The 24,241-nt window shown below is 39.9% G+C and overlaps 1 protein-coding gene across 2 annotated transcripts in view; it reads left to right on the top strand.

Moving 5' to 3' along the window:
* Window positions 1-24,241, top strand: part of LOC145456983 (caspase recruitment domain-containing protein 11-like) — a 49,197-nt gene that overhangs the window by 23,726 nt on the left and 1,230 nt on the right. The window contains exons 9-20 of one of the 2 annotated variants that reach the window (XM_080335133.1): window positions 661-724; window positions 785-834; window positions 2,883-2,965; window positions 3,027-3,210; window positions 6,901-7,088; window positions 11,337-11,510; window positions 11,784-11,859; window positions 12,682-12,747; window positions 12,892-13,039; window positions 16,009-16,139; window positions 19,121-19,248; window positions 23,170-23,286. In XM_080335133.1, coding sequence (XP_080191259.1) covers window positions 661-724; window positions 785-834; window positions 2,883-2,965; window positions 3,027-3,210; window positions 6,901-7,088; window positions 11,337-11,510; window positions 11,784-11,859; window positions 12,682-12,747; window positions 12,892-13,039; window positions 16,009-16,139; window positions 19,121-19,248; window positions 23,170-23,286 — 1,409 coding nt within the window. The remainder of the gene's footprint in view (window positions 1-660; window positions 725-784; window positions 835-2,882; window positions 2,966-3,026; window positions 3,211-6,900; window positions 7,089-11,336; window positions 11,511-11,783; window positions 11,860-12,681; window positions 12,748-12,891; window positions 13,040-16,008; window positions 16,140-19,120; window positions 19,249-23,169; window positions 23,287-24,241) is intronic. The other variant, XM_080335134.1, reaches the window with a different exon arrangement.

Raw genomic sequence — 24,241 nt, 5'->3', positions numbered from 1 at the left:
CTGCAACAAATTTTAATTGTTTTCACCATATAACGTGATGTAACTACAGGAATTCTTCATACGGCCAGATTTCCCTAAAATAAAGTTTTTTCGTGTAAAAATTTGTCAGTTTTTAAGTCAAAAAAGTTTTTGCAGGCCAAACTATTTCGTAAGGAAAGACCTTTGCAACCAGAAAGGAAGATTCGTATTACAATTCCTACATTATGTGGTGAAACACCTAATTTGCATACGTTACGTAAAAATTTGGTCAAAATTAAGTTTTTTAAGGTCAAAGTATGTCAAATTTTTTTTAGGTCAAAATCTTCCGTTTTTAGGTCAAAAAATCGCCCTAATATATATAATATCTCGATGTTCACGACCCCCGCAAAAATTTGGTTAAGGAACCCTGAATTGGACGAAGTTTTAACAATTGTCTTTAAAGAATGTCGAGAGTAGCTGGACATATCACTTGGAAAGGTAAAATAGCGAACATATAAATAAAGCTAGAGGCATTCAGATATTCGTTACTTCATCTTTTGATTGCCTTGGTTGGTCATGTCTTTTAATATCGTTACTAAAATATCCGAATGGTAGCTCGTTACTGTATTTAGTTATCAGTAAGCAACATCAAAGATCAAATCCCTATTTCCAGTTCTATTTGACTACAGCACTCTTTTTCAGCAGGATCTAATACAAGACCTACCAACCGATACCGGACGACGGACAAGTCAGTGCGAGAGTGTTGGTCAGTGTTCCCGTTTTGTATCTATGTCCCCGTGTTCGTTGACGTTGTCTTTATATTCAGTTTCCATCGACTCCGTGACCGGTGAACAGAGAAAGAGAAAGATGGGAGAGGTATTCAACTTTGATGATTTCCTGCTCACTTGATATTCCGTTCCTACTACAATGTCACTGGCGGGGCCATGGAAGGAAGATGCCCCTTTTCCCGACAAGATAACGATAGTTTTATTGTTCATTGTGACAACATCTGTTTTCATTTCATCACTCTCACGTCATTTCTAAAACGCCACTCAATCTTTCACCGCATCTCCCAAATTTTCATTCCAGTTTCGGGTAGAACTGCGCCAACAAGAGGGTTATGGGGCGCGCAGACTTATTCCGATTTATGAACAAGTCATGTTGTAAAACAGGGGTCGGCAATTTAAAAAACGACTTGAGTCTTCCCCACTAGAGCAAGCTTCACGAGGAGATAGTTTTCCAGCAAAACACCGTGTCTAGCTAACCGCAATATCTATTCCTTAGTCGTTGAAAAGTGTGTTCAGAGATCGTGCTCAGATCATAGTTCAAAATCGAATGAAAATGATGATCAAGATATTTTTGTTGCTTTTGTATTAGTTATAAGAAAATATTCTTTTATTCGTGGTAACTATGCCCGTTGCCCATGTCAGAAAGCACGATGTTGTACTGACGTAAATGCGCGGTGTTTAACTGTGTGGCTTATTTTAATTTATATATTGAAATGATGCGACCCGCGGCCCCTACGAAATTTGAAAAGGGGCCCGTGGGTCGTCTTGAGTTGGCGACTGCGGCTGTGAAGTGATCACGAAAGATGCTGAATCAAATGTTGAATTCCCTTCCATCGCAGGTGTCGTTACGATATGTTAGCACAGTGGTTCTCAAACTTTTTTAAGCACGCCCCCCCCTTTTTTATAGTGAAAAATTTCGCCCCAACCTTACCGTGATATGGCAAAATATTAAAAAGATATATCGGAATGCTAGCTATCCCAACGGATAATTTGATGGCAATAAAGGTTATGGCTATTGATGAGAGAATTCTCAAATATGAAATTTGGACAATGGACAGAGTAAACACCATGAGCCATTAGGTAAATGGCGCGGAGCGCGAAAAAAATTTCATTTAACTGCGACTTAGCGCCCCCCTCCTTCAGATGCTTTCACGTCTCCAACGGGGGTGCATCCCCCAGTTTGAAAACCACTGTGTTGGCATATTATGTCTATCAAAATATTGGATGTCGTTTATACACATGCACGCGTTTCAATTTTGCCACTTCCACATTATTCCAATCGCATATTGCGTGAAATCAGTCAATTATGTAAAGTACCTGCAAATAAGATTTTCCGCCTGCAGTGCAGTCTGATGCGGGTGTAAACTTAGCATTTTAGCATTAAATGCTTGGTTATCTCGTATATGATGCCCACTCTGGTCCATTTCCTTTTTATGTTCGAATGTCCTGCGTTCCAAAATTGTGCTTCTTTATTGTAACGATACTGCGATCAAGGCATTGAATACGTCAGTAACACGGGCCGTTACTTAACATTTAATGTATATGGATAGACTCAAATTGATGATTTCTTAGATACTAGTAATCGTATAAAATGGCTGTGCACCGGCACAACTATGACGCTGCATTTGCCACGCTCTATCTGTTGTTGTTTGTGGCATTCATGGTGTTTGTCGACTACAATGGTCATTTACAACAGGCCTATATTCCCTATTTTTAATTCCGTAACTGCCGACTTGTAGCATGGCCAACTTCTAGGCTTTTTTAAGACACCGCATTCGCGGATTAGTAGGCGAGAAGGAGCCTATGTAAACCTCCAACACGTAGGTAGGAATCCTGGAGTCGAGCTCGGTCGGACTCGAACCCACATCCCATTGAAGCTGTGGATCATACCACTACGCTATATCGCCACTTTTTCGCTCTAATGCCTTGTAGCATCAGTAGTATTGTGTGAGTTATAACATGTGTGTTTATCGCGACGTAAAAGGCTTTAATACGAAGAGCGTCACTATGTTTTCTTTTGTTTCAACAATAAAAATAATCTCCTCTTACGTTGAAATCTCTCTTTGTGTGAGATCGCATGCAAAATCAGAATCACAATCATGGCAGATTACGATATCGTGTGATTCTTTATCACAGCGAAGATCACGGTTCCCGTCCCTAGCGGCGTCTGAAGCAAGCTCCACCGACAGAAAGGAAAGATCACTCACCGACTTCATCAAGTAATTCAATGAAAATGTATGACAAAGATGAAACTCTTTCTTAAATCCGCCCTTTACCCAGGGAAAACATATTTCACAAACTGGTAGAATCTGACGGCGAGGTCCACACTGTCAAAATAACTGGGAAAACTCTACAAAGTGTGGAGTTCTCAGGCGGCAATGAAACAGGAATATTCGTTGGTAAAGCTGTTCCTGGCTCGTATGCGGACGTCATCGGTCTCAAGGCCGGAATGAAAATGCTCAAGGTAATGACTCTCATTGATTTCATTCTGCGTGAGATGACATGCGGGAATCACCAAATCACTGATGTACATCAGTTTTCATATAGATGACCCATACCCTGATTCAATATTGACCGCGTTTGCTCCTATTTGAAGCGTCTGTTCTAATTTTCCGAATAAAAAAAAAATACAAATTAGGTTATCAACTATTCTGAGGCTTCGCGGACCTCCGGTTTAAAACCACTGCATTTAATCATGCCTACCAGATATGGGGTAATCGTCATTTGTAATGGTAATCGCAATCGTTTACAGTCGAACGAAATCCGGAGTAATCGTTGGGCTTAGCGATTGTGTCACATAACTGACTGAGTTAATCGTAAAAGAACGATTATTTTTGACGTTTGTAACATTGACTATGACATGAACAGAACATTTTGTAAAGAAGAAAAAAGTACGTTACATCAAATTATTGTTAGTAGATACGTTTGATTTGATTTGTAAGCTCTACTACTCATTATTACAGGCCTGGGCAAAGTGCGGCCCGCGGGCCAAATGCGGCGCGCCGAACGATCCTGTGCGGCCCGCGAAAGGTTGCATGAAATTTAAAATATCAAACCTACTTCTTAATGTTGCTGCGTGACTAAAACCATTGGATGTATAAACTGAACCGGAAATTCGTTTACCATCAAGACTGTTTATTAACATACCGTGATTACGCAGCCTATACGAACCTCACATACACTGTTGAAAATATTTTATGCCAAATTACTGGTCTGGTCTTGGCAGCTGTTTTACGACTCTGAGACCAGTAAATTTGAAATACTAATTTAACGGGCATTTACCGTTAATATAACTGCCGGGACAAATTTACCAGTATAATTTGGGTAAATCTACGAATATTTCTAAGAGTGTGACTAATCCAGATTCAAAGTAAAGTGAATGTAGCAAATTATGCCGCTAGAATTAAAGTCACAAGAAGTCACCAAGCCTTCTTTGTTGCCATTGACACATTACGCATTACACGATCTGCGTTTCCAATTGTTACGTGATGTGTTTTTCAAAATCCATAATTCGTGAAACAAGTGAATCAGTGTCCATGATTTTATGAATATATTACCACCCATAAAGGATGTCAAAAAAAGTAAGCCTAAAGTTGAAATTCAAAGATGGTTGATAACTGTAACCTTGGCTAAACAACGACAAGCTGCACACTTCTCGGAAACCAGCTACCAAGACAATAAGCTATATATTATCCTCAGGACTGTAACTCCCGCACCCCAAACCCCCCAATTGGGTGGCGAGCTCGACGGGCGCCCAAAATTATTTCGTGAATGAACATAAATTATAGGGTATTTTTTTGAAAATTTATGCAACTTCATTAAAAATTTTCCCAGCGCGATTTAGATATAAATGGTTTTTAGAATTGAGCATTTCGGCGTTAGCCATTACCGCGGCACGACGCACCAAGATAAATGAACTTAGGCCAACACGGGATTCCGAGAAGGCACCGCAATTGCAACTGCTGATCAAATTAACTAAGTAAAGGAAAAAACGCTCGACAGCGAGAAAACCTTGGCCGAAAAGGACTGCCCTTATGTTGACCGAAAACCACGAAGTCCAATTGTCCATAGGCAATATTTGCCATTGAAGAAATACAAATCGGGAAACGGGTGCGTCTTTTTAGTTTGGTACGCTTTGACTATTTCGATATCTTCTCACATAGCAGCTCAGCTGCAGCGGTAAAACTGAGTAGGCCACTCCGTGGGCTGAGAGAGGTTAAAAAATAAAGCAATATATTTGCAATTACCTATATTATTGACCGATTGAATCACGAATCATGAAAAAATTCCGAGCTTAGCGCGATTAGGGCACAAACGTTGCCAATTAGTGTATACAAGACATCTCGTACATCGTGCATCTCGATGTGGGCTGGTCTGGGGGCGAAGCCACCAGGAGCTTGGTTTAGAACTCTATGGTGGCCCAAGACCAACGTTTGGGAGGATGGTGACAGGTTGTTTCGGCCATTCCAAATATATTTTAATTTATTGATAGAAAAACGCGGATAGGGGTTTAAAGAGAGTTCAAAATGTATCATGTTTAGCATTGTTTCAAGGTATGACGGCAAATAAATATTTATGGGTAATTAACCGTCACTTTATCATTGTCAAAAATCAACACATCCGCTGAGCACCAATATTTATTCCCCGTTATAATTCAAAACAATGGTAGACAAGATACATTTTAAACTTTTTTAATCCACGGACACGAATTTTATTAGGACATTAAAATGTATTCAGGATACTACAAAGCTTATCTTGGTCGCTGCCTCCCGAGAAGCGTAGAGCTTGGTAAAATGGCCTCTGTTGTTGATGGAAACTAACAGTGCTTCCGAAATTCGCCCTCCGTTAGCCTACCTAGTGTCTGTCTTCGTGTTTTGTCATAATACCGGTTTAAATTATACTCCAAGGCGACCTGCTCGCCAAAAACTAAAAGGAGCGGTCCTACCCTGACTCCAGTAAACAAATATTTACTGTTCCGAATCTGCTTGATGTCTCGGCCGTCGATCCTCGGCCTTCTTTTTATGACATGCCCGCCTGTTCATCGTTTCATCACGAGCACTGATTGACTTGTTTTACGAATTCTGGATTTGGAAACCTATCATGTAACTATTTGAAGCAGAGAGTGTTTAAATGTGACGAGGGCAACAAAGAAGGTTTAAACAAAACTATATGGAAACGGTGACTTTTGTGACTTTAATTATTACGACAAACTTTGATAAATTGGATATATTTTGAATCTGTATTACTCGTATGACGTACTCAGGCTGCGTAATCGCGGCAAATAAATAAACATGGGTAATAGTGAACGAATGTCCGGCTCAGTCAATACAGCCTATGATTTTTGTCGTCGGATTAACAGTCAAAAGTGGGTTATATATTCCAAATTCTAGATAACTTTCCGCGAGCCACTCAGAATCGCGTCGCTGGTCGCACTTTGCCCAGGTCTGGCGTAGAGAATTATCCACAGGTATTAAGTATTCAGTAAATATTCGATGTCGTAATATGGTAAATACTACCTTCGTAACGCCGTCTGTTTGGTCAAGCTCTTTGAAAAATGATTACAATCTCCACTATGCGTTGATTCAAAATGCGCAATTATACATATATGATGCTCGGTTGAAAGGTTCAGTTAGACGCCGGTTGAATGTAACTGCTAGTCGCCAAGTTACACTGTAGTACTCGAGACAAAGATTTGAACTGAACATGACAATTTCGAAATAAAATAACTAGGACTAGGTTGCTCATATAAATCTTTGCCGTATGCTCATAACGGCGACTGGAAATATCAGTAAGTGGTGGATTGTAGGCATACCAGAGTTCGTTCAACTGGAGAAGTATTACTAACTATGGCAGAATTCCATGCATATTTTGTCTTATTTTCCAATGGTCCTACTTGCTAGCAGTTACCAATTGTTATTTCGAAATTATTTACTCAAAATTTTAATCTTCCGCCAGCTGTTCTCTTGTACACTAAGTCAGCATGGCTTGTAGCTATAGTGAAAGTTTTGATGGCGAGGAATCGTCAGCGCTGAATTTGAGCAATGGATATATTGCGGAGTAACACGCAAATGAATTCATATCTCGAAACACGTTTTAGCCCACTATTGAGGAATATTGATCATGGTACCACCGCCATTAACATTAACTTCTCCAGATGCAAATTGGAGATGAGGCGGTGCGAGAAGTGAGATTTCGCAACTGTACGCTGGAGAACGTATACAACCTGTTCCAAGAAATCGAGGATACCGTAACTATCACAGTGCAATACATGGAGGAGGAATTCAAAAAAGTAATGGATCGCATGAAGGGCGGCAAGCATTCCGGAGACTCATTTTACGTCCGGTACGTATACATTATAAACATGATGAGCATGGAGTCTGTTTAATACCGGAAGCTGACTTTCTTGAGACAGTGAAATACCCACAATGCCACAAAATCTACCATTATCGCATGCAACAGGGAGTATTCTAAAGTTGTTTTTGCAGTACCCACGTAATTTTAATCCCCTTTCACTAACTATCCCTGCAATGCTGGCTTTGTACTACTTCCCTCTTTATTTCAACATTTTTTGAAATCTATATTTATTGCTATTTTTTTCCTAATTTTTGTGAGTAGAGAGTATAATATATAATAGCTTTGGATAGATTTGCATCATTTATATCAGTGAAAAGGATATGACAACGTATCCATGAAACATATCGGATTATCTTTCCAAGTTGCATCTCTATTCATTTCACCAATACTATAACATTTCCGAAATTGTGGAGGTGAATCTTGCTTCACATTTAGACCGGTAGTTGCTGATGCACGGGAATGTTGATTAGAACATGCGACGCCGCGCGTTACAATGTAATTTTTAAATCCTATCAAATGGAATGGAATCATTTCCGCATGTCCTTTAAATACCAATATACTACTATATATGGACATGAGGAGAAATGCACGGTCTTACGCTTGCTTATACTTGACTTGTATTAGTCAATGACGACCACAATCGTTTATGATGACATGTACGTGAAATTTAGCATTGGAAAAGTTCTATAAACTATACATGTTTACCATGGATTTAAATTGGACTGCTGTCATTCGTATACTGAGTCGTGAGGGTTCAAAATTGTAATTTCCGTATCATCTATTCACGAAATACATATGCTGAATGTATGATCAATCGGTAACGTAACCTTACAAAAGCTCGAAGTACATGTCATTGATTTCACGGAGCTAGACAAGACTAAAAATACGACCATACAATTTCAATCGCAAATTCCATGCGGCCTAGTGCAAAATGAGTCCATTGACGGCAACTTCCGAATAATTTGAAACGGGATTCCGAAGCAGACAATCGATTGCGGCCAAGTTATGTAGGCTACATCACATATCAAATTACAATGTTACGGCATATTCCGTTACCGACGTTTACAAAGTTCGATAATCTTGAAATCTGAGAAGTGCAATGACGAGCATCGTTCGTTTGTTTGTTGCTATTATCGAATGTGTTCCAAACGCCACGCGATACAATGGAAAGACGATATGGAATCGATACGCCCAGAAGAAGTCACTAAATCAAGCACCCACCTTGGCCAACAAGTCATGCAGTCATGAAGTCATGCAGTATTGCACATTGCAGTAAAATGGCATAAATTAGAGCAAGTGTTCGGGCGAGGTATGGATAAATTCGATACGGTATGCAAAAAAAATATGGCAATACTATTTTAAATCGAGTAGACTCTGTCAGATCTCCAATCCAGCTATGATACAGGGCTTTCGACACGGGTGATAAACATGCGGTCCAATGATTAATTTTATTGATTAATGACTTTGCACGAGTCAGTCTCGTGTGAGTGACGTGGTTACGTGTTTTAAATGACTTAGTTACCGTCCTAAGATCAATTGACTTGGCTATAGGAAACGACGTATGAGAGATGTGGAATTAGTCGTGACTTGGAAACAAATTCTCATGCCAAACCCAGACTCCTCAGTCCTCATGTATATATCCTTTCAAAACGGATTATGAAAAGGCCACCTTATTTTGAATTCTTTATTGACAGGATATCAATTTTATTCACGTTTTCGTATTGTTAATTTCGTCAGCAGCTACATCGCCGACAAAACAGCTTCGGATTGCTCTTGGACTGCCGTCATAATGGCCCTTTCCGGCATTATAGTATCATTACCCCCACCAGGTCAACACTAGTTAAATACTATGGTCTGAGTTTCCGCGTAGTTGAACATCTGTCTGTCACACATCCTGAATTCACATTGTATGATATATGCGAGATTGCAAATAAATAGGATATATGGTCACTAATTCTGGAATAACAATGTACGCCGCTCGCTGTTTCCGAAGTAAATTTCAATTACGGCAAATATATGCTTCGAATGTCGAGACATGGCACGTTAAATTCTAAAGACCCAAATATTAAACATTCAATTGAATTGTTGCTGATGAAACGCTATGCTTTGGTAGGAACTAAATGCGGTCTTTTCTCTTACCCTTTAGACCAGGGGTGTCAAACTCAAATTGCGTCGCGGGCCGGATTCAAGCCTTCAAATCGCCCGCAGGCCGGACCAGTGAACTGATTCCAAAATGCTACCTCGGGGTCTTGCTTTTTTCACTTGAATACTTTAATATCAAGCATATATAGATAATATTACACGGCTCATAGGGGTTCTATTCTAGCAAGTCCCAGCATGTTTATTCCCTAACAATGAAAATGGCAAAATTAAGATGATTGACCGGTTGAATACAGTTAAGAAATTATAAAACAGTGGCGCCAACGACGATATAAGTTGCCATATTTATATGCTCCCTTTGCTGTAGTCGTAATCTGGCGTTAGCCCAACGTATACGCAGTGTGGAATACAGGATATTTAAGTGTAAACGAGGACGCTGGGATTTGGATTAATATCATTAAATCCCAAGTCGGGTTTCTCTTAAGTCCGGTGAACTACTGGGTGGGAAGTGACATTGCAGTGCAATCATAGATATTTGAAATATGTATTTTTGTAACTAAGATATATCTCGATGTAAACTCCATATAACGGTTCCGCATCGGCATTTTGGCTTCTGTGAATAACTACTTTTTGGTCCAGTTCTCCATAAAACTCTGAATTCTGTGTGCACTTTTGCCTTTTTGAAATAGAGAGATTAAACCCTCAACACCGTAGTCTGGTGTTTATAATGTGGCCCATGAACATGATCAAAATTTGCTGTCTTGAGGAAATATTCAATGAAATTATTTACTGCAAAATATCTCAACATTTGTTACAAATGTGTTGAATAATGTAACACTTTTCCAATCTATTCAGAATTGCTTCGCGAGCCAGATGAAATCGTCTGGCGGACCGGATGCGGCCCGCGGGCCGTATGTTTGACACCCCTGATTTACACGAAATTTATGGTTTATGGAAATTTATGGATGTCGTAGGCCTAATGCGCACCCCCGGTGTAAGCAGTAATCGTTGAGCCAAATACAGCAGGCAAACAAGCAACTGAATTTTGCAGTATTTCAGTCCTGTTCAATGTTCTATTATGAATTGGAAATAGATTTGACATATGCTAAACGGCATTGATTTCAATATCGTGTTTCTAGTTGGTTACCATAAGTCCTACTGTCCCGTAATACATGGATTAAGGTTAATGATGCCTACTAACATGCCTTAATAATGGTAATAAGATGATTCAAGGCCGCAATGATCTAGAACAGAGGTGGGCAACCTTTTTGCTAATCACGGCCATATTTCGATTACTCATGTAGTCTACGGCCGCATTCCAGGGCAAAGCCGTATTGAACTAACTGGACGCAAAATACCTATGTTAAACTGTCCATGTCCAATTGTCCATTTCCGGTGAACTTCGGGCTTTCCCACCTTTCATATCGGCCTATTATACGCACCCAAATCGCGAGTGGTAATGTTATGAATAATAATCACTGAGACTGGTTATGGGCCGCGAAACGCGAAAGTTTTTCAGATAATGAATGGATTCAGTCATTAATAGTAGCAGCATCACATATTACTATCAAGTATTTATCCTTTCTTTGCCCACATGATCGGATTCACCGGCAGAGTTGATAGAGGGAATGCTTTGGAAAATCTAGGAAGAGTTACAAATGATAATGTATCTTCGGGTTGGCCAATTGTTGTTAGTTTTTTATTTTGTCTCATGCTGTTATTTCTTGGTCCCTCGTCACGATTGTCGGTGTAGTGGGAATATATTGGAATCGCCCAAATTTAACAGAAACAAATTTCTTTCGTGAAGGGCACACGATTCCGATCCCGGTCCAGATTGCAAGGGGCCCTAATATATTAAAATCGAGAAAAGAAGTCGCATTGCGCGAAGAAAATTTCAAGACTAATTGAAATCTCTTGAGAATTCAGGAGTAAATTCGTAATTTCAATTTGCATGTCGACGGCCGCACAAATCATCTGCTACGGCAGCAGATTCTAGAAACATTAGAACAAAGCATATTTGTGTATTTTGATCAAGATCGTTGCCAATGCAGATATCTATACTGATATAGTTGCTATCATAGGAATAAATTCTGTAGCTGTAGTAAAAGATTTCGTCTTTTTCATCTCGTCGTGCAGCGCTAATTATAGTTTGAAGAACAAGGAAGGCTACTTGGGCTTCGAGAAAGGAACTGTGCTACACGTTGTCAACACGAAATGCAGCAATTCGCAGGATTGGCACGCCTATCACGTGAATTTATTCAACGGAGAAGACAACGGAAAAATCGGGCGGATTCCCAGCTACAGATATTAGTATGTGGTGATTACGGTTTTGTGCGGGTGGCTACAGGATGACGTGATTATGAATAAATCAATTTTTGATTGTGCATTTACGGAGTTTGGTCAGTTGTCGGCAATTCTTAATCACTCATGAAATCACGCCGATAGAATTTGATTTACTTTGCAATTCCGAAAATATTTCGAAGTCAGCGGATGTCATTCGTCAAATCCCGATCAAAATTAGCCGTTACTGTCGTGTAAATGTTATTTGATGCAAGTATTACCGCCACGATGCAACTGTTTCAGCGTATCGAGTAAGCAATTCATGAAGCCAGCCGCATCCCCGAGCAAGCCTCCGCAATATTTTCAAAGGATATTTAACGTAAGCGTACATTCTTCCAGCGTTCATACTTGACAAGGATCCGCGCTGGTAATCGGAATACCAGTAATTGCAATAGACGGTTCCATTATAGCAGTGATGTAGCATGGAATATGGATTTCTAAATACGTATTATATCATGTTGATTCAAAGAGGACGGGTGCGCAACAAACAAGTTCGGCTTTTCACGTGTTACCATGGATAGATTTTAGCTATAGCTACATCAGTGATACAAAGTGGCGCAACTCGCAATGTTATTGTACAAATCTCAAGTCTCCAGAAATTGCTGGTGATTGCCCCTGTCCAGCGTCAGTCGAAAATATTCGGGTTCATTTCAGATAAATATACTATTCAATGTCCATTTCGTATGACCTCGCAAGTGATCCCCGTTTATAAACATATTACGTAGGCCTATATCTCTCATTCCATGCGCTAAAGATGACACTGATTCAGAGAATAATGACGACAAGGTTGGCACCCTGTGTTATTTTGTGTTATAGGCTTACTGATCCGATTGGGCTGCATCAAGAAATATATTTTAATAATTTGCCGTAGTGTAGCTTATTTTACTCACATAGATATGAATACTCTTTTGGAGGTAAAAAACATCAATATACAATTGGATAAAAATATTGATATTGAAAGATCCCCTATCATTTTCGGCTGACTGTCGTCAAAGATAATCGTCAGCAACATATACGTATGCTATTTCACGGTAGTTATTTGATGGCGATTTTCTGAGAATTGAAACGCCACGGCAACAATACTCTATGATCGTTAAGTCTTCTTCACATTTCATCCGTTTGTTTCTTTATTTCTGTACAGACGATGCCGGGTAGTCAAGATTTTTGCACGTCGACCACCATCAATGGTTTTGATTCCATTAAAAAGGTAAAAGTATTTTAATAACTTTATCGGGATGGTGTCGTCATCACAGCTCCAAAAGGTGGCGTTTGCACACTCGTCTTCCGTATTTTGATCTGTGTCTTATTGAGACTTCCAACTTTCAAGTTAATTTTATTGTACTTTTTTCAGGCTTTTCCTTACACGGTTGTGAAAAAGGCGCCCAGAGAAAAGGGCGAATATCGTCCCTGTTCGTTTGTTCCGCTCAGCTTGTCCACAGTTCTCAGCTACAAACTGACGACCATTACCGGCTTTCGCGAATTTGACTTCCCCGTCCCGAGTAAGTATTTGCAAATTTGACAAATTCTTTGTTTCAAAGAAACCGAACATTACCAAGCCGAACAATCGCTAATAATGTAGTATATTCATATTGCAGTTTCGCGTATAGGTCTCAGCAGGCTGATACAGTCAATTTGTTGTCCTGCTGGTCATTTAAAACAAATCGTAGCGATTCCGATTACTTATATTCCTCTCACTTTTATGACGCTGTTTCACACAAAACATCGACTCCGGATGCCCAAAAGGTTTCGAAATGGATTGTAATTGTTTCCATGTGGAATAACTAAAATCGGGCATGTCCAATCAACAGGAATCATCCTATTGTGGGCAACGCAGTGTTAATTAACAGTTCCTGATATCAGTGATACTTATTTGCTCATCCCTACTGAAGACGCATGGTGACGCTGGTGTAGGCTTGTCAACGTATAACGCCCTTTGCAGCAATTCGCTGAAAATCGAAGATTATGGATTCAGTTCATCATTATAGCTCAACTAACATAACCCAGTAAGACATAATTTTTCTGTCTTTAAAATATGAGAATGTAAAACTTAATATTTGGTTAGGTTAGTCGATCAAGTCTGCCTATGATCAATTGATCAGTACAATTACCTGATCACTATCATAAGTAGCCGTAGAAGTGAATTTGTGCGGCCGTGGTCACGTAATTCAATTAGTATGTGTTGACGGCCGTCGACATGCTATTTGAATTTACGAATTGACTCCCGATTTTTGCTAGATTTTCAATATTCTTGAACTTTTCTTCACGCTGCGCGCGAATCAATGTGACTTCATTTTTGGATTTTAATGTAGTAAGCCCCTTTGCAATTATAGCCCCTCATTGCAGATTCGAACAGCAGAGGAAAACGATGCGCCCCATATAGAAATACCAATTCGGAATCGTGTACTCGTCATTATGCCGACAATCCTGATGGGAGGTCAAGAAATCCCAGCATGCAAGCATGTGACTAATAACAATTGGCCAACCCAAAGATGCATCACCATTTATAACCTAAATTTTCGAAAATACCCCGTCCATCAACTCCACCGGTGGATGTGATCACATCCATGGGCTGAGAAAGGATAAATGTTTGATAGTAATATGGAAAAGTACTAAGAATAATCATGAAATTAATTAGTAAATATGAAAAAAATGTTCGCGCTTGTCGCGACAATATGCAGTCCCATAACATGACTAGAGCCCGACCGATATTGGATTTCTGAGCCGATACCGATAAGACCGATATCCAGTACCTCCACCGATAACCCCGATATATTCAGCCGATATTCAAAAGATATGGAATCTAGCTCAAGGCCCATGTTTAACACCTCAGAGCATTTATTACAACAACTTTACAGCCATTGATATGCGTGAACATAAAATAAATGATCTAGGGGCTATAAAAATATATCAAAAGCACCAATCCAGCAGTTGCAGATTACAGTTCACGAAGCACAATTTCTGGGCCCTTTCTCCATGGAGTGAACTTCCGTGGTCTTCCATAAATGATGTATATAGTACTAAACACAGTGAGCAGTCTTTCACTTGGTACCATAGTTATTGCGTATTGCCACAGGGGATCTTTCCTTCAATGGTTTCACCAAATATTGATATTAATATTGATATTCTGTTGGCAGTGCACCTGGAGCCTTCAGCACATCGGTAAAAATAGCTGAATAGAATGTGCAAACAACTCAAATTGTCCACGTCTGCAACTGCTTCACCCATCCCCCTTGGGCATTGAGTTGACCATGACCAGCATTTCAACAATCAATATTTTACGCTTTTTTGTCAGAATTGACCAATGCCATCATGGAATCAGAAATTTTCGTATCAATTATTGACTTTACTCCACGTTTGCTTGATTTTCTTCCCCTCTATGCTCGCATATTTCCTATCATGGTGGCCTCGCAGGCCTCAGTCGGAGGACTTCATACATCACTGGTATAATTAGCTCTGTTGGTACCGAACCAATAGCACTATCTTCAGAGAAATGTTTCGACGCGACTCTTTTCTCTATCATCACGAGGGTCAGTCCAGCACGATTGAAGTTCTCATTTCTCTTACTGATTGAAATCTTCTGCAGACAACTATCCATCCAGCTGCTCTCTGGCTTTGGTGATCGATTACTGCAGGGGGATTCCCACGAAGTCAGTGGGGCATAACGATGGTTCGTTATCTATAGTATTTTTCAGATTGGCACGCCTACTGCCCTGTATGCAGTATGCACTATATCCAGCTTGGCCATTTATTTTTATAATCTACCGTCCTGACGTCTTCTATCGACTTCTCTGACTCCCTGCCACCATGTTGTGACGTCACGAAAATGGCCGATATTTTTTTACCTTCAATGGCCGATACCGATATTTCTCTCCAAGCGTGATATCGACTCGATATTATCGGCGAGCCGATAATCGGTCGGGCTCTAAACATGACCAGTGACTACTCGCGATTTCGTTGCGTATAGCAAGCCTATATCATTAAATAGATTAGTCCGGAGTTCACCGCAAATGGACATAAACACTCTAAGATGGGCATTTGGCGTCCAGTGAATTCATTACGACTATGCCCTGGAATGCGGCCGTAGGCTCTATGAGTAGTTGAAATGCGGCCGTGAATGGCAAAAAGGTTGGCTACACCTGATTTACGAGAATAACCGATTATGAAGGATCTGCGCATTTGTTTCAAAATATAAATTGAATCATTTTACCCACGCCCGTGGATATTTTGCCTGTCCATGAGCATGAGCATGCTTATGCACAAAAATTGGGAGAAACATTGGAAGGTGGCGGATTTTTTTGACATTGGCTCGTCGTCAATTTCACCACATTGTCCCAGTCCTAGTCAGCAAATTCGGTTCGCGAAAATGTGTGTTTCGTTTCTCTGAAGTACACTAAAATATATGCTCGGCTGGAGACTTAATACAGTACACAGGGGTAAATACACGCTGAACTTAACATTATACTTTCAGAGTCTGTCAAATGCGGCGAACAGGAAGCGTTTAGACGCGTTGTAAGTACAGAAGCGATTTCTTGCCGCACTATCAGTCCAGATATGCACGAGTTCGTGACGGTTGAAGCTGTGAGAAGCATAATGCAAAAGGTAAAATTTAACCTATCATGTTGTGCAGTCCATTTTTCAGGCCATTGCAAATTTTTCCGAGCGGTACTCACTCGAAATCTAATAAATTTTCGGTAATTGCACTATTCAAACCTAAGGTTGATATGATTGATATCGCAATGTCGAAATCCAGCTCATATACCTTTATGTCTTAGCTTTGAATACAGGTAACTAACCTAGGGTTAGATGCGCTACACGGCATTCTTGCGAACAGTCGGAGCGCCCCAATACATGATTGTTGGTCGTTGTATTGCACGGCTTCGATTGTTTGAAACAATGCCAATTTTCAACGTCTTAGTAGGGCAATTCAGGGGCATTTAAAGTGCCCGGGGTAGGATATAATGCATATTTTCGGAATCATTTCGAAAGTAGCTTAGGTTCAGGACCACTTCTAATCAATTTTAGACTTGGGTGGAAAGTTTTCAAATTAACTGATCTGTTTACGAACCGACCAGACATTGCTAACCCCATTTGGTTGCCCAAAGTGCAGTCACAGGTTCTTCATATATCCTAAAGTTATGCATCTGTATTTTGATATCGTAAAATGAGGCAGAAAAATACACATGTCAGACAGACTTGGACAACTAGAAAATTTTCAGCTTTTCTTAATTAGATTAGAATTAGAATTAGAGCTACACAGCTTTTTCCAAATTAGATTAGAATTAGAATTAGAGCTACACAGTTTTTTTCCAAATTAGACTAGAATTAGAATTAGAGCTACACAGTTTTTTTTCAAATTAGATTACAATTAGAATTAGAGCTATACAGCTTTTTCCAAATTAGATTAGAATTAGAATTACAGAATTCGCAAAAGACTTGGAAATTGAATGAAATTGTGAATGAGAAATAAATACGGCAACAATCAAGCACAGATCATATCAAATCACAGTGCGTTCCCATAACCATGAGAATGGTTACCACACCAAGCTTGGCTCGTTTTGCACTCACCAGGGGTCACCAAGACGCAAGCCACATGCGGCAGGCGATCTGATTTGTGATTTTGGAAGAACGCAAAGTAAAGCATTTTGAAATGCTGAATTATTGTTGTTGTTCCAAAATTAGCTATTCGGCAGTGCCCAACAACACCATACCCCACTAGCCGAAATGGCTTCGGCGTTGGACTAACGCATGGCTATTATTTGTCACAATTACTACTATGATTGTAAGTACGGTGTAAGTCAGGGGCGGGCAACATACGGCCCGCAGGTCGGATCCGGCCCGCGACGGGATTTTGTGCGGCCCGCCGACAGTTTACGGTCTTACGTGATGGTGTGGCCCGCGTCGCCGTCTACAGGCAATTAGGCGCAAACATTTTCGATCATGAACATTAGCAAGACAAAGCGACGTTCCAATACTACTGATGTCATTGTTCATCGCAATGACGGGGCCAGGGGAGAATGGGGCCATGCTATTTCCAAATTTTTCGAAAATATTCGTAATATCTGTAAATAGTGGAATATTTTCGAGTAGATGGATTCAAACTAAAAAAAAATTCGCGAGCTTCGCGCGATTCAGTGTCTCTACGTACATGTCTTGATTATGAGAATACAATATCATAGATACACTATAATAGCCTGAGGCCGTTGGGTTGCAGGAGTTTTCAACAAAGTAATTAATAAGATTGAGCCCGCCCGAAGTGAATAATATGCGATAAGCTCATGAATGTATGTATATTGTATAATGTATATTCTTATGCCATGATCAATGTTCAAAATTCTAATTAATCTTGCTGTAAATTTTAGAAGAAACCACTTGCTCAGACACTCACCAATATTATTAATCAAATTCGTTCATTTATGCAGAAAATTTTCGCGCTTCGCGCGACTAGAATCCCGGTGCACTCCCATTTTTTTATCACATTCATATCACCGATTTGGGCTCGCCCGTGAATCGGTTGCCCAATCCAGATATAGTTCGCAATTGCAGGGATGTGTGCGTCTCTGAATTGTATGTAAAAATGTAGTGCCGTGTATGATGGACGGATATGTGGCTCTGTCCCACGGGGAGAGTTCCACTAAAATCACACAAAAAAATTCAGGAGTTCGGCCCGCCTTATGTTCATGTTGCCCTGTCCGGTTCGCCGGATGGAGAAGTTGCCCGCCCCTGGTGTAAGTAATGCGATGGTGGCTTGGCACTGGATTTTCCTGTGCGAGAGGGATATTTTTGTTACCTCGCGGATAATGAAGTATTTTCAGGGAAAAAATCAATTAGATTAGAACTAAAATTAGAACATAGGACCATTTCACAAATTAGATTGGAATTAGAGCATGGAAGCATTTCACAAATTAGATTGGAATTAGAATTGGACATAGAAGCATTTCACAAATTAGATTAGAATTATAATACTTCATTTCGCTCTAATTTAGTGAAATTATACAACTAGAATTATCTAGTTGTCCAAGTCTGATCTCAGACGGCTCAGCCATGTCTACGATGCGTCATCAGCTATAGTATAAGCTATATTGCTCTTTCCGATACACAAGTATCAGTGAGATGTTCCATGAGATGAGATCGGGATGGGTGATTGTTTTTGATCATTTGATTGTGGCGAAGTTGAAATGCAATACAATCCAAAGAAACAGCTATCCTAAACTTATTTAGTATTTATCAGTATGAAACCTTGGCTAATACCTGGCCAATATCACTAAATCCCAAATATCAATTCCATCAGGCGGTATTACTCTGTTGCTACGCCGAATTGTGGGATCAATATCTCCAAACTTGGCCATGACGGAAGAGTGTCAACATGATATTTACAATCAAAATTAAGTGATATTCTAACGCACCATCTCTATACCTAAAACATATAGTATTTTGTCCTCGTATACCGCATACGATGGCTCTTGTTTTCAAATGCCGTTATTAATATTGTTGTAAGATTTACAGGGTTATGCGTGATCAACGAATGAGGACGAAAATCTATTTTACTGTCATAAATTACATTACGAAACACTGTATTTCAGGGTAAACACTGCATAGTTACATACAACGAGAAGTGTACGTCGTTGGAAACCTTCAACACCATGCTGCATGTAAAAGAGATCTATCCGATCGTGTTTCACATCAGCAGCGAAAAAGAAAAAGGACTCAAGTACGAAATCGTGATTTAAATACACATATCAGCAAATTTTTTATTCTTCTAACCATGCCAGAGATATATTGTAATAAAATAACAACAGATATGTCAGTGGGGATGATGCAAACGTTCGATTCGCGATCGTGTTAGAGAAGCTAACCTCGATATTCCAGAAGTTTGTATTCGCAAACGAACCTTGGAATGTTCTACACCAGTATTGCACAATATAGATAGACAGTAACGGTGTTAAAAGAACAAAACCATGATTTTCTGACAAAACTAAAAATATTATAATGGATATTTACTGCAAATTAGTGTGACGTCTGCTGTATAAGTCGGGTGTGTGTTAACTAGGGATGGTGTGAACGTGAGGTCACGTTCGCGTTCTGTGTCTGAATCTCAGAAATTTAGAGGTTCACGTTTAAAAAAGAACCTTGGTAGGTTCTGCGCTGTGAACCTTTTTCTTATATTACATTTTACAGGTCTTTATAACATCTTTAGTCGAAATTTATTGCAATTCCAACTGCGGGACACTCTATGCATTGTGCTGGCAGCATAAAAAAACCAACACTAAGCGAGCATGCACCTTGAAAATCTCAAAAATTTTACTTGCTTTGCTACGAAACTTTGCTGGAAATACCCAGCCTTCTGTTTGTGAATATTTAGCGACTCTTTGCTGAGAGCTTGACCCGCAATCACACAACATCAATGTCGGTAGTCAGTGAATGATGCTTCAACTAATCAATGAAATTGATATCGTTGTCTGAGGAAAAAAACCTAGCAAGCGTACACGGTCCATCTCGATTTCATATGTTTATTGTATCATAAAAACCAAATCCGTGCGATTGGGGTGTTGGCTACTGCTGTATAACTTGTTAATGGGGTAAAAGCCGTTTTACACTATTCTCAATATCAACGTAGCAAAACTCACGCGCCGAATACATTGTCCGGTCTGGCCTAGACCGTAAAGGCCTTGCTAGACCTCTTCGAAATTGTTGTCAAAGCGATGGAAGATGTTGATTTTATGGGATTATTACATCGTTTGCTTGCTCCCGTTGATACATTTGGCGACGTTCAAAAAGTCAGGATGTACTTCAGCATTGTGACGTTATGAGGACCGAATCGTCGCTACTTATCGTGTACAATAATATATCACTTTGAATTAGCAAGATGACGTCACGTGGTTCACGCTCGCGTTCACACAGAACCTTGTAAAAAGGTTCACGTTCGCACGAACCTGAACCTTTCAGAGGTTCACATCATCCCTAGTGTTAACCCCCAGCGATCCATTGAGACTGGCTCAACGAACCCTGTTGAGAATTACTGTTTTACACTGGTGACATTTTGAAAAATAGCAGCTTTTTACAGTATTATTACAATACAGTAATATCTTTGATCAAAATTCTCTGAATGTCTACTTCATATCACTCTCTGATGGTGATAGCAACGATTGGGTATGACGATAAAACTATGGTAAACCTAGAGTATAGATCAGTGGCCGGGAACCGTTTTTGTCCGAAGAGCCATATTGGCCCTATTTTTTTCCATCTCAACTCCTAAAGAGCCATACATGTCAATCAACTGTTACGTCACAATTGAAAATAAATGCCGTCATGGTAGCACGATTTCGAACTCATTACATGGGATTCCTCGTGTGCGCCATATTTTCTCTGTAAAAACTGGTATTTACTGTTCGAAAATAAAGCTCGAAACGAGAGGTAAGGCACAGACAGGCCAAGTCTCACCAACGCCGTTCATCGTAAGTAGTTTAGAATTTATTATAACTGTTACACTGATTCCGAAAATCTAAATACTTATTGACTTCTCATTTCTCAAAGTATTCGGCGGTAACATAACGTTGCGCTACACGTATTCATTTTACCGCCGGTACTACACTAACCTATATGGTTGCGAGATAGCGCAGTGGTATAATCCGTTGCTGCAACACCAATGGGTGCGGGTTCGAGTCCGACAGAGGTCGACTTCAGAATTCCTATGCCTAAGTGTTGGAGGTTTATCTAGGCTCCTCCTCGCCACCTCATCCGCGTATGCGGTGTCTAACAAAAAGCCTAGAAGTGGGCCGTGCTATGAGTCGGCAGTTACGGAAAAAATGACCATAGTAGTCGACAAACACCATGAATACCACAAAACAAACAAACACAGAGCTATACTTACCTATCAAGAACGTGGCTAGCTATGGCGTCATTAGTAATTTGAGTTTGTAATTGTGAATGTCGCATCCACAACAGTTCATTTCGCGCCGTAGATCAGGAAGACAATGTGTATGTGATAACTGCGTTTTGAAATGGGCGCCGCCAGGTCTGCTATATGCTCTTTGATTAATCAACGTATCGCACAATTCAAGATTTCGAGTCGGGTACATACAATTCGCGAGTGATATTGGCCGCCGCCTTGACAGTAACCTAAATTTGGTGATTTTGAAAAGAGGGAGTCCGAGCGCCTAAACCTGAAAACGGCATTGTCATCGAGAATAATTATTCTGGCCGTGATGAAAATTTACCCACAAGTCACTGCAATTCAGTACAAAAATATATATTTGGCAAAAGAGCCCCAAAAGAGCCATATATGGCTCGCGAGCCATAGGTTCCTGACCACTGGTATGGATAAAACTACCTTGATTTTCGACAATTTACCTAAAATATCGCGCTATTCCGGTCGCGAATAGTAGAATGCAGTCGGCATGCTACGTGTTTGACCCCAATACGGGGTACAGCGAGATCATGAGTTTATATTCCGGTTAGAGACAGAGTTGTAGTAATCCCATGGTATATTTGTGTCCCGTCGTTTAAAATTCCTCTTGGGCCAGAAGAGGCTCCGAGCTGGCCAAGTGGTCGATCAGCCTAGTAGGGACTGCTACACATAATATTTTCCATGAACACTGAACAGTCGACTTAGAATCGAATAACTGAAGCAGATACAAATCGCTTTTGGCTGCCGCTAAGAAGTATACATTGTGTATGTTTGGTCTTGTTTAATGATCTTTTTCGTGGTAAAAAACTTGAAGATTGCTTCCAATACAACATCCATTGCAGTATAGCATTTAATAAAACTCGAGGACTTTTCGGGTGCGTATTTTCAAAAGTTATATGTACACCAACGGGATTTAGACAGCTTTAAAAGCAAAACCAATAAGGTAAAGTATGACGTAATAATCAAAATCACACACCATGATGTACGCAGAGTAATAATCACAACAACAAACTTTGAAATATGCGTTACTATACCAGCAACATGCAATATAAATACAACGATTTCATCGTGAAACAAAACAACGCGATGGCAAATCTGCGATTTACACAAAAAAAGCCTTTTGTTGACAAAGAATTGTCTTGGTCAACTAAATAATTGTTGACGCAAGCACTTAATAATTAGGGTTACAATACGTCCACTATTATGAGGATCTGTCCTCTTTTTTGACTTTTTTGAAAGTGTCCCTGGAGGACGCCCTTTCGTCCTCTTTTTTGACATTTTGTACCCTTTTTTGAGAATTTTGGTCATAACTATAGCAAACTTCAACTGACATGCCGTAAATCAGCACCAGAGTTACGCTCCGGCAGGTATCTCGGGAGCCGAGTAAAAAGTTGATCTTTATTTTTAGTCAACCACCCGGCAGTGTGAAGGAAAATACTGTATTTTGGGCACCGAGCGAGGAAGTTGACCTTTTTTTAGTCAGCATACCACAATGTGGGAAAAATTTACCAATTTTTGAGAATTCTCCTCTGGTTTTGCAAGTTTACAATTTCTGAAAAGTGTCCTCTTCAGATTTCCAAAATATGGTAACCCTAGTTTAAATGAAACAAGGATCTGCCTCGCACAATGACAGTGAACATTTTATCGTTATAACGCAGAATAGGTTTTCGCTTACTTGTCTTATTCGTATTATTTGTTGCCTCTTAACGTTTATTGTACTCCCAGAATGTTGCTTGACCCGGATAAAGAAAAGGACTCTCAAGCAATATTTCAGCAGAACAAGCGAGAGCAATCTATTTTGGACAAATTCATCCCGCAGTATGTTACAATCAACGTTGACAAGTGAGCTGATTTCGTATCTTATCACGTTATGAGTAGGGCTGGGCACAATGATTCGAGTACTCGAATCTGAATCGAGTAATAATTTTAATGATTCGAGTCGAGTAGTAAAAGTCGATTTTTTCGAGTACTGAAATAATACGCTCCTCGCCACTGCATGTTAATTTATCAACGCTAATTATAGTTCCGATACAATTTTCCCCGTGAAAGCCTAGTAACATTGACTGGTCGTATCGCAGCATGCGAGACATAGTACAACGCTACGAACGTTACTGAAAATATATATTTCCGAAGTCATGATCATCTCACAACATTGTCACAAAGTGCAATGAAACCCGTATAGTCGAGAAATACCAAACTATCTTTGGTGTGATCGATAACAGGCATTATATTATTTGTGGTGGCATGAAAGGTACATATTTAAACTTTTACATATTACATTCTGTTATTACGTCATAATGAGTGATACTCGAATACTCGACTCGACTCGAAGCATTTTTCGTGATTCAGAATCGAATCACTCAGGTACTCGATTTTGCCCAGCCCTAGTTATGAGTATGTTCCCTTATCTTAGATGTACCGTAGCAAACACCCGTATACCATCTACCGGGCGAGAGATACTTCTCAACTTGGTTTAATTCTTGTCATGCTGACTTTCCTGCAGACGCAATAATATCGGAACATTCACCGCTATCGTAATAGGGCTCCTAGCCCACCATGAAGGTGTCGTGAGCTCTTTGTTGATGCGCTTTATCAGATCATAATCACGGAATTCATAAAATTAAATTGCTATGTTACTATCTGACATTTTCTATAATTGTCAGTATCTGTGTACACTCTTTAATATGTATTATGTATGTATCATAACTTACCTAAGGTATCAATTAGTTATGCCCTTGCTAGAATCCTAATTGAAATACATGATATCCAATCAAATATATGTGTACAATTCCAGCTG

The sequence above is a fragment of the Botryllus schlosseri genome, chromosome 15, assembly GCF_051294905.1.
Source record: "Botryllus schlosseri isolate E-star chromosome 15, Bs_hap1, whole genome shotgun sequence".
NCBI lineage: Eukaryota > Metazoa > Chordata > Ascidiacea > Stolidobranchia > Styelidae > Botryllus > Botryllus schlosseri.
The sequence above is the reverse complement of the archived record's forward strand: the minus strand, read 5'-3'. Positions and strand labels throughout refer to the sequence as shown.